The following is a 12183-nucleotide window of genomic DNA, read 5'->3' as shown; positions in this document are numbered from 1 at the left end:
CATCGCGTAATCGCGAAGTATCGCGTTGTCGCGTAAGGCGTCATATGACGCGCCGCGTCAGCGCACCCGGAAGCGCTCCGGTCCGCGAAGCGAAGCGCGAAGCGCAGCTTCCCGGAAGCGATCCGGGGCGCGGCTCGGAGCGCGTAACGTAAGCATAACAGGTCATGTGATTTGTCATGTGACTTGTTAATAACACTTTTCATTGGTTCATTTCACTTTTGGTTTCCTAATGTTGTTAGGCTAGGTCATGTGACCTAAAAATAACACTTTTCATTGGTTTAGAACAATTTTTTTTCCCAAATGATGAAAACCCCTCCTTGTTTTTACCTCATTCTTACTTTCTACTTCCAGAGAGCAAGACCTATTTTTCACAATGGCTTCTGTAATAGCTGCAGCTGGTGCTTCTCAGCAACCACCACCACCACCACCAAAAGGACCACCTCCAACACTGGACTTTGGTAGAGAGGAAGATAATGAGGACGAAGAGGAGGAGGAGGAGGAAGAGCAAGTAAGGCAGTTCCTGCCAGAAACACCAAGGCAGAGCCATATTAAAGAGCACTACATATGGCAATTTTTTAAAATTCCACCTGGACAAAATAAGGTCAATGCACCCCAGGTGTCTTGTTTGATATGTAAAAATATACTTTCTCGTGGCAACCCCAACAAGAAATACAGCTTTGGCAATCATACAATGATTCGCCACATGGAGCGATGGCACCCTAATAATCTTTCCCAAGCACAAGTAAGGGATCTTGCTGCCAATCCCCCAAATGTCATCCCCAGCACCTCCAGTGGACAAAGCTCATTCGCCGGACCAGACAATATTCAAGCTCCTTTTGAACACTACAAAATAGTTTGTATATATTGTGGAGGAACTATTTGTTATGGAGAGAAGAGTATTACTTTGATTAACCGAGCTGGAGAAAATCATAAATGCAACAAGATGAGAAAACAATGAATCCTTTTTATTTTTTTTTGCTCCTGTTGAGACATGTTCAAACCCTGCTTTTTTGTTATTTCCTCTAAAAAAACACAAAAAAAACACAAAATAGTTTTCAAAAATCAAAAAAAAATCAAAAAATTGTTCAGAAAATTAATAAAAAAATAAAAAAAATAAAAAGAATAAAAAAACAGTTCTTTTCAGAACTACCTTCCATTTATAACAAAATTGCCCAAATTTTTATACCCTGTCTTTCTTTTTTCCTCATAGTACGCTCCTCGGACCGCTTCCCGGTGCGCGTACCGGGCGCTCCCCACGCAAAAACAAAGAAAAAAAATATTATTGTTTTTGCCCCGTGGGGCCCTTTTAAAGCCTCCACATCAAACCTAGCGGGTCAGGGAGGATCTACTATGCCCCCTTATGGTCATTTCCCCCTTTGTTTTGGCCTCCTCTTGTCTCTCGATCCTACCGAGAGACAAGATGGCGGCCGCTTCAGGCTGTTTAGAATGTTGACAGACACCGGAGAGCCAATCAGCTTCGCTTCGCGAAGTTCCGTTACGCGTCAAGTACGCGAACCGGAGCGCTACCCGGAGCGCGCTTACAGATATATATCTTTTTTTGAACGTTAATTTCTCAAAATCCACTGGAGCACATATCTTGAGACCTAGCAAAGGCACATCAGGCTAACAGTCCCTACAATTTTGCCAAGTTTCGTGCAAATCCATTCAGCCGTTCGGGCTAAAAGTGAGGCCAACTGCCCTATGGAAATTAACATGGGAAAAACGCGTTTTGGGACCCCCCTTTTTTCTCGGCCCCCCCTTGACGAAACCCCCCCAAAGTTTCAGTGGCTGCTCAGAAACGAAATGTTCCATTGTCCTGAAAATTTCAGCCAATTCCGTCCACAAACGCCAAAGTTATTAGACATAGAATTTTCAAAAATCCCATAGAGAAAAAATCCTAACTATATATACCTACTGGCGACCGCCAGTAGGTAATATATATATATATATATATATATATATATATATATATATATATATATATATGAGACAGTGCGGGTTAAAAAACAAGAAAATCATGCTCAAGGGCAGCTGGATGTGGATATGAGAATTTATCACAATAAATGGATTAAAACAGCTGTGGATTGGTATCTAGGATATGCAGATCTTCCAAATTAGCAAAAAAGGAATATAATTTCCCCTTGGGATAGGGGACATTGATGTCACAACGAACTCAAGTTGTCGCATTGGAACCACGAGGAGTGCTACGTTTCCAAGAGGTCCACACCAATTGTAGTGCTGGGCGAAGGGTGGATTTGTCCCCTTCTCTCATACGTCTGTACTGACCCAAGACACACACTAGCAAGGTGTACAAGTCAAAATAAGTCAAATAAATTATAAATGTAGTGAAATTAGCTTCAGCAAGACAATGAACACACAAAATAAACCATTATTGCTTTCAGTAGTTAAACATAAAGTAGCGGCATGGCCAGCAACATGGCCGAGTAGCTGCTTTTGCCGGAGAATCCTGCAGCCCTTGGAAAATCCTATATTTATCCTGCCTTTTCACCGACCAATGAAGTCCCTTTCACTCTAGACAGCGGCTGGCAGCAGCAGGGGCCAAGTTTGGGCCTCACCGTGAAACCAAGACTACTGGGGTGGATGAACTTCAGCCCGAGGCCTTGAGGACTCCTGCATGGTGGTGGAGAATTCCCCCTGGCTGCCAGGAAACAATCCATGTAAGTGGGAAGCCAGTGATCCCAGTCCATCAGTATAGAATGGGGTTTATCATCAGCATACATTTAAAACTAGAAGCCAGATGAGTGGATTAAAAGTGACAAATGCTAGACATTCACACTAAACTTCCACAGTGACAGAAAGGATCCTGGGGGACACAGCAGGTGATAGGGCCACTCTTGGAGGTAAATGGTGGCACAACGATTTTAGGAAGAGGGTTCCTTATCAACTCTCATAAGAGTCCTGCTTTATTAGCTGTGAAATAACATTGTTCGAGAGAATTCGGCCCACAATCGAACTATACAAAAGAGAGCAGTCTCTTGGAGTAATAAAAATAATTGTTAATGTAGACACACTGGATAATAACATATTGGAGACAAGGGCATACATTAAAGACCTTCTGCACCGGGTCTCTCAGGTTTACAGGTTAACTTTGTTACTTCGTAGAACAGGTGCAAAGATTTGCGATCTCTAACCCGAGACCACAACAAGGATTGTATTCTGGTCAAGCAATGTGCCAGGCTTCACCACTACCTGGTTGCCTTCTTCTCCGAGAAATGCAAGTGTTCTCAACTTGGCTGTCCACCATCTGGGGTCCTGTGACAATTCTTTTACATTTGTTCGAACGTCCCCCCCCCCCACCCCCCCCCCCACCCCCCCCCTTTGTTCGTAAAATACAAGACACTTGATATTCTACCTTGACTAGCTCTTTGAAATATCCCGTTGGCTGCAGAGAACACACTGATTTGGAGTGAAGCTTCCAGAGAGCTTCACTACAGAAGATTATCTATGAGTTAATCTAATAAAACAGGCAAGTTAAACATAGGTTTCAATTGTGCGGCCTGGTAGCGTTGTTTGAAAGGGGCAATCTTTACTATGGACATGCATGGCATGGAGATCAATTTAGCACTGCACTAATCTGTACCTTGCCTATAGGGATGATCTTCACTCCTAGACATCACAAGAGGATCATAAAACATTCTGACCAATTCTCAGAGTCAACCAGATCTGGAAGGGGAAATTTTTTTACGTTGTGCCTGGGAGCTGTCTCTGATTCAGATATGGACAAATCAGAGCTGCAGTTTATGGGTAAATGCACCTGGATATGTTAAGCACACAGGTACTCCACTACAGACACACTTTACACTCTACAAACTTCAGGGTGCTGGGGATTTACGCACCAAATTGTTAAAATAAAATTGACCTCATATTTTTACGTCTCACAGCTTAAGAAAGCACAGACAAGTCCCAATGTATGTGTGATCTAGAAGATGAAACTGCAGCAATACATACTCAGATGTTTATCTTTTTGTGGTAGACAGAATAACTAAGGACTGCATGAGGATCTACTTCAGCAGGGAGAGTTTGACACCCCAAGAAAGGTATATGATTATATGTTTTGTTTCACTTAATCCACATAATATACAACATCGTAGTGTAAAACTATACATTGAAATGTCTACAGAATGATATATTTAGTCATATTTATGTAATGTGTAAGCAGGAGGCTTTTAGATGCATGTAGTACCCTACAGAAGTCACATGAGCTGGTGGTTTTGGAAATGTGTCTTACCTTGAGTTGTTCATACATATCCTTTAGTGCATGTGCTTCCTCTTTGCTTTTTGGTACAAGTCGTATTACTTGATCACTGTTTAGGAAAAAACAGAAGCAAACATTGATTAACTGTAGACCTCACAAAGCTGTAAAGTATGGGTCACATGGAGCATCATTTAGAATATGTACATCATGACTGTAGAATTAGCTTTTGATGACTGTGCCTCTATACACACACATACATACAATACACTAGGGTAGAATCATTGCAGAGTGCGACTTTCCAATGCGAGGTGCCGGAGCGCGGATTCTTGACTCCCAGGTTTCAATCATTAAATAACCTCCACCATTGGTCGTATGGACCTATATTCGCCAATAAGGAGCTTTGGCGTAATTCCGTATATTTACATATAAATATATAATATGTAAAATATACAATTATATATATGGTTATATACATATATTACAGTACACATATGTGTATACACACCTGCAATGCGTAAAACCACTGGAACTCACCAGTTATAATTATGAATACACACAACAAACAACAACATAAATCACTGTTATCTGCCATACTGTTTTCTGTTTGTGTGCATCTGTGCTGTCAGAAAAAAGGTATTTTGTGCATGACAGACCACCAGGAGCTTTGTTGTGTGCGGTCATAAACGTAACTGGGGAATTTCCGTGATTTTATGCATTTGAGCCGGAAACATAACTACATTTTTAACTGTGGTTTTGTCAGTGAATTTTCTTGTTTATTTATAATGTAATTCATTTTTAACCCCCATTGTGTGCGTCCTACGGTCGTGCATCAGTGGGGGCTGGGTGCAAAGCCTGGCCGGCAGGTCCTGCATGCAACCTACCATGGCTGCAAATCCCCTGCGGTGCACGGCTACAGCCAGAGCCTGTGCTTATCCTGCAGCACGCACTGTGCAGTTATTTGGGCACAATGCTTGGCCTGCATCCAAGCACTGCGTGCTACCTCCTGCCTTTGCTTGGCACTCATTTTAGTGTTTGGTTTTGCTTGTGCTTTTTTTAGGCTACTTTAAACAGAATGTACAGGAGAAGTCCTGTCAGCCTGCCATTGACCTCAAAACCACTGTGACGAATTCAGATTATTGCGTGTCCCGCTTATTACAGAAAATCGGTTAGCAGTATCCCTTATGTGGAATCCAGAAAAATCAAAAAGATTTGCACTGCTCCTGAGGCCAAGACAACATTTCTAAACTACAAGGATTGGATGTTGTGAATGGAACAACTGCCAGGAATAGTATAGTGACACTTTATTTTGGAAAATAGTGCTGATACTAAGTCTAATAATACCATTCTTTCAACAGTTGAGGGCGCTACATTGGCATGAAAAGCATCAAAGTCTGGTTAAAGTACGAGCATCAAATCCACATGTCATATATATGCAAGCATTGGCAAAGCCCGAAAACATTTTTGCCTGTTTTTTCCCCCCAACTTCTGCCATACATGTGCATGAAGACAAGGCATCAATCTAGGGATGAATTTTCTTAAAGCAAAAATCCCCTCAAAATTCTAAAATAGCCATCATACTGCATGCATGGCAGCCATCTTGGACTGATTGAACGTCCATTGTATAAAAAGTGTCCATTTTGGCATTTTAATGCACTGTTCCACTTTGATTGACTGCCATTTTTTAATATAGTCTTAAAGCCCGCCGCAGCTAGATCTCCCAGCCATTAAAGGTGTGCAGCAGCGTTAAAGGCTTGAGCCAAAGGCGAGGTCCTTTAACAAGGGAGCAGACCTTTAATAGCTGGTAGAGCCCGCTATGGAGGGCTCTAAGGCTATTAGAATATTCTGCCCCTAGAGGACAGAATGTTCTAATTTGTAAAACAAAGGCCTCACGGAGCCTGAGGAGGTTGAAATCTCTTCGGGGTCCATGAGGCTTTTGTTAAACATTGGAATGTTGATGCTACGGGCTTCTACTGGCCATTAGAAGTCAGGAGCACTCCATTGTTTTCAATGGAGCGCTCAACATTCAAGTGTTCTAATGTAAATTAAAAACAAAAAAAGTATGCATGCTAGTATTAAAAGAAAGAAGAGAGAGGGCTCAATAATGGTCCAGCTGCTAGGTGCTTACAAGCAAATGAAAAAAGCATTGTCAAAAATAAGCATTGTGAAAGCCAATAGAGCTTGCCTTTGGTTCATACAAGCTTTGTCAATGCCATTTGGAAATGCTGTACAGCATCGGCAAGATGCTGTGCAGCATAACCAAAAGAAACAAAAAGCAAGAACAGAGGCGGGATGATGTAACTGTAGTGACCACATTATTTTGTAGGCATGTGCATTCCTGATGACATATGCATGACTGTACGTCACAGCGCATGCACACCTAAACAAGCATTTGCAATGCAAAAGGTCTCGCATTAACGAGAGTTTGAGCTATTGGCACTGTAAATGACAATAGCTTAAAGTCTCACAAATTTCAGACTGATTGCATTGAAAAGGCTCAGCACCCCATGCCACGCTTTTACATTAATGTCGGCCGTGTCCTTTTCTTTGGACGAGCCGCGTCTAAAGAATGGGGCGCGGCCGCCATTACATTGAAAACGCAGTATGAAGTGCTATTACAATAAAAGCACATTTGTTTGTCCAGTTGACCTATGATAACCACTTCCTTAATATCTCTCAAGGGAATACAGAAGATCTCCATGAAATAGTCCTGCATGCCTAGAGTTTAACCGTTTGTGTATGTAGAATGGCCATCTTTGTCTGCCTTTAAACACACCCAGACTCCAAGTGCAATCTGGAAGGGCTATTTGAAGGCCTGCCTCTGCCATAGTTTTGAGGAGACTGGTGTCTTAAGCAGTTGAACAGCTGGAGCAGCAGCTGTTTCTATTGGAACATTTAATGAAAGTGCTGCTAGAAGCTGGAAATGTTAGCAGCATCTGTTGGAACCTCCGAGGTATTTAGATAACACAACACAGTTGATAGTTGCATAATACAAAAGAACACAACATGAATTCAACACGGCATAACAAAACCGGAAAAACAGAGCACTTCTCACCAAACAATACAATAACAGTACAAACCAGACAAAACTATGTCAGCAGAATGGGAAAAAGAGTAAGGGCAAGGCATATAACAATACAATGAGGTAGTAAAAAACCTGGGATCAAGAGAAACAATGAGGTGAGGGAAACCAGGTAACAACGTGGGTGGGGGACTCAGCGGGATGAAGAGGGTAAAGGCAGCCATGGCATAGCAGAACCAGTAGTGAGAGTGTGAGGTTCACAGGGAGCGTAAAAGGCAAGGCAAAAGTGTCAACCCAGTGGGCAGCCACAAACACCCACCAGAATTCGATGGATATGAGGCAGAAAAACTCCAGTGTGGGGGGGGGGGGGCACACCAGAGCTCAAGGGTGAAACAACAATTGACAGCTATGGCAAGGGCACCAGGCGCGGCGCTCACCTATGTCGTGAGGGTCGGAGCAGCAGCCAGGGCTAAGAAAGACCCAAACAAGAGGCCAGGAGAGGAGCATAACCCGCTACGATCAGCACCTCACGGAGAACCGCAGTAATCAGCTCAGCAGTCAGGTCTGTGTAGCCAGAGGGCGCCGGGCAGCACAGATGCAGGCCTGGTCAGGAATTATACCCGACAGCCAAGCCACAACAGACAAGGGCAGTAGGAGGTACTTCCTGCACTGATGCACCCCTGCCTCGTACAGAATGCGTCTTCGTAGCAGCTCCAGCAAGCAGGGTTCTCCTGAATAGCTAGAGCGGGTGGGGAGGGTGATCCAACGCGCTCCGTCTCTGCCCAGCTGAGGCGTTATAGCAGGTAGCGTGGCACCCAGTGGGGATCAGCAACAAGGCCCGTTGGTCGGCATAGAAGTTCCACCAAGCTGGACTTTCTGGACTGCCTAGAGCGGGCGGGCGGGAGACACAACAAGCTCCAGCAGACCCCAGCCTTGTTCGGTAGCTGCGTAGGCAGTGAAGCAAGTGCCGTGGCAGCCAAGATGGAGGTCTGCACAGGGCCCTGTGTCCGGGGTGAGTGCAAATCCTGCTCAGCCCAAACTGCCTTAGAAACGGGCGAGCATAGCAGATGGGGGCACTTCGCCCTCGTCGGGATAGCTCTGTGTGACATTTTGTATTTTAGGCGGGGTTGTTGTGAGCGACGTTGAAGCCGCAGTGAGGAACGCTGTCCTGCGGGCAAGGGGGCACGCACGGAAGACGTGGGGGCCAATGGGAGGGCTGTATCTCGGCGGTTTTGGCTGGGGAAGGTTCAAAAGATGGGATGCTGGGATGTGGCATCTCGGGCGTCCTTTGGGCATCACTTCCATGCAGTGTCCAGGAGGGAAGTCGCCTCCACCCAGCGTTGGGGGATCTGGCGCTGGCTGGGGAGGGGTGTATTACATGCTAACAGAATGAAGCATCAAGAAGACTTCGCATTTCCCCCCTGCTCACCACATCCACTGAGTTTGAGGAGCAGGACAGAAAGAGACCAGGAAAGAAAACTAGTGGTGCGCGCGCGCCACTGCGAACCGTGGTTTCAGTTATCGCACCCGTGTCTGGGAATGATAATTGAAACCACATGGCCTATTGATGTCTATTATGTGCACCAAGCACGTAATAGACACCAATAGGTCATGGGCGGAGCAATGCCCCCGCCTTTGGCCAATTGCATGCAGTCTTTTATAAAAAGACGTACGCAAAGGCCAATCGAGTAGCACAAAAGGAAAAGCACACGCACAAGCGTGTGCGATTCCTAGGTCAGCTACCCCAACCCTGTTTTTCCCTTACTAAATATCTCGCACTGTGTGAGCAGTGCTGAGCAATGCAACGCTAGCCGTGAGACCTAAAAATGACGTGGGAGCTGTTTTTTTATTTACCGATCTGTAAGGGATTTTAAAATATGTGAAAGAAGCAATGCAAAAGTGCTTTTTTATAAGAGAGAGGCAGGCAGCAATTTGCAGCCTGCTCCTACCCTTCTCTTAAACCCCCCCCACTCCAAAACAAACAATTGTTTTAAAAAAAAGATGTGGGGATATAGAGAAGAGGTGGGAAGCAATGGGTGGTGGGAGGAAAAGCAGCACACAAGAGAGAGAAACATGGGGCAGGGATAAAGCACACAAGTGAAAACACAACAGGGAATGCGAGAGAGGCAGTGTGGATGGGGGCGAAGCTCATGTGAGAGAGCTTTCAACACAAGGGAGACAGGAACACAGAGAGTAGGGTGCGTTATTTGAAGGGGGAAGAAGGAAGGGAGAGTGAAAGCATGGAAAACGCATGCCCTCTTGTGGAGTGCTTAAGCAAAAAAAAACAAATGTTACCTAAAAGTCCGCAGTGAAAAGATAGAAGCCAGCCAGTCAGAGACAGTAAAGAGGCTATGCTCGAGGGAAGGGGCAAACATAAGATAGACAAGCTTGGACAAGTAAAGCCAGTTTGTTCAGGAGTAGCGTACTTCTTGCCAAAAAAGAACTTCAACACCTCATCAGGGGTAGCAAGCGCTACATAAATGCACACCATTTCCCTCTTCTATCCCTCCACTATCCTTCTCAATCCAAATAACTGACTAACATATGCACCACTCAAATTACTTTCATATTTCACTATACTAAATCACCACTAATCCTTTATGGGTTCCGGAGTAGCGTGCTTCTTGCCGAAAAAGCCGCCTCACCAGGGGTAGCAAGCGCTATATAAATGCAATTACAATACAATACAATAAAACCAATAAATGGAAAGCAATGGGTTGGGTATGTTAACGCGGGATTACTGGTTACTAGTTACCTTACCAAATCCCAAACTAAGTCGACTGAATCGTTGGTACCTGTCATTAAGTAAAAGGTAATCTAACAATAAGTCAATCAATTTAAGAACTTACACCACTCTAAATGACCACTGACCAAAATTTAAGTTTTAAAGATTTAATATAAAGTCAAAGATAACTGAAGATACAAACTTCTCAAAATGAGATTCAGAAGATAAATGGGTACCACTATGAACATGAACTTTTTGAATAGTCTGAGTCTGAAAAACAGAATAATGAGTACAACTTCCAATAACATAAGCGTTGCCAAAATGGATACAAGTTGCAACCTCAAAGTCATTACAGAAAAGAAAATTAAGGTTAGTCTGTCCCTACACTATACTAAGTGACATCCCTACTTAACAAGATCTTTTACCCCTCTAGGTGTCAGCCGTGGTGACTTCCTAAGAAGATCACGCACTTCTCTTTGTCTCTTCTCTGATAATGGGTCTCTCCTGATCAGCCTATCTGCCTACCCATCCGCTTCCTTAGGCTCCCAAACTCATCTGCTCTGCTCTCCTCCCGGGTCTCTTTCCCTAATACCAAATCACATTTCGGATAGGAACGCCCCTTGGGACGCCCCTCACGTGGTACATCTTTGCGCGGTAAACTCCATGATGGTACTCTTCAAGACCCTCGTTAAAGTTGACCTTGGTTCCCAGGCTTCTTCTCCAGTGCGCCGATACCCCCTGAAATTCCTGGAAACTCCTACAGGCCTGCGCCAAGCGCCACTGAACAAAGCCCCTTTCATTCTAGCTGATTAGGACCCTCGCACCTGCATACAGCCCGTCCTGCAGTGGGCCTCAAATTCCAGACTCCACGTTATCTATAGGTCGTAAAGCACACTCGAAGCTCTGTGCTGGACACCTCTCGACTTCTCCTCTAACGAGCACATGGCACATCAAAGGAGATGACATTATCAGTACAGGCCTCCTTGATTTACATGAAGCGAGTCCCTGCACTCTAAAACATTAACTTGATTTAAACAACATTCTTAACTAGCATACGTTTCTAAAACAACACATCTATAAAACATATATTTCAAACTTAATTCGATAATACAATTTTTGGAAGAACCATGTTAACCCCATCTCACATTATTTTAGCAGCACGTTTAGATTTGCTGTGAATTGCCCTAAGGCCTACACAATATACTGGATTTTTAGAGTTCTATTCAACTCTAACATGATTCCTTTAACATGAGAACATGAGGTTTTCATATTCATTCCAACATTTCTACATTAATCTCACACAGTTATGATTATTGTTACTCTACTTAAACATTCTATACACTTCACTACTGAACATAAGACACTCTGTGTATTTCACTTCTAAATATAAAACACTCGTGTGTAAACATGTTTAAACTAACTACGTGCTTGTAAATATGGTGCACTTATACATTTTTCAGACTTGTGCTCTCTCAATCCCCCCTTTGATGACCTTCAGGGGTCATCACCATCAAGACACCATTACAAAATGTAGAACCCTTCAAAGTGAAGTCGTGGCAGTGCCACCTCTTTTCATTGTCTCTAATGCCTTTAGACTCCTGTATTGAGTGTCCTGCATCGCTGTCAACTTTTCCTCCTGTTTCCTCATAGATCTCTGCAACCTATTTGCTCTATACCACTGATACAAACGCACCAATCCCCACAAAGTGATTACACAAATCACAATTATGATGATGGGTTTCAGTATGTACCAAACGATACCCTTTCCTAGGTTGGCAAACCAACCTCCAACTTTACCCATTCCATGACCTACTTTTTCCCACACGTTTATCTTTGTCAGATCCTCAATTTCGTAGTGTATGGCAGTGATGTTTCGTATGTACTTCTCTAGAGGTTTTGAATTGTCTGGAAGGTAAGTGCAGCACTCCTGGACCTTCAAAGCCTTACAGACTCCTCCCTCTTTAGCTAACAGAACATCTAAAGCAAGTCGGTTCTGAAGAACCATTGCCCTAATCGATTGCATCTCACCTTCCACCAGCATCAATGATCTAGCAGTACTGGCAGATAGCCTATCTACGACTGTAGCTAACCTCCTAATCTTAATGTCATTCAGTATCACTCCTAGGATAGGGAATGCAGCACCGAGTACATCTCCAACTACTTCTGCTGCACCCAGCCCTCTCTTCCACCTAGTTGGTATTTCTTTCTTTGTCGTTTCTAAAT

The 12183-nt window shown here is 43.9% G+C and overlaps 1 protein-coding gene across 2 annotated transcripts in view; it reads right to left on the bottom strand.

Moving 5' to 3' along the window:
- CPA6 (carboxypeptidase A6) overlaps positions 1-12183 on the bottom strand; it is a 919575-nt gene that overhangs the window by 580105 nt on the left and 327287 nt on the right. For both annotated transcript variants that reach the window (XM_078687189.1, XM_078687190.1), the window contains exon 2: positions 4250-4325. In XM_078687189.1, the coding sequence (XP_078543315.1) occupies positions 4250-4325 (76 nt within the window). The remainder of the gene's footprint in view (positions 1-4249; positions 4326-12183) is intronic.

The sequence above is a fragment of the Lissotriton helveticus genome, chromosome 4_1 (assembly GCF_964261635.1).
Source record: "Lissotriton helveticus chromosome 4_1, aLisHel1.1, whole genome shotgun sequence".
Classification (NCBI taxonomy): Eukaryota; Metazoa; Chordata; class Amphibia; order Caudata; family Salamandridae; genus Lissotriton; species Lissotriton helveticus.
The sequence above is the reverse complement of the archived record's forward strand: the minus strand, read 5'-3'. Positions and strand labels throughout refer to the sequence as shown.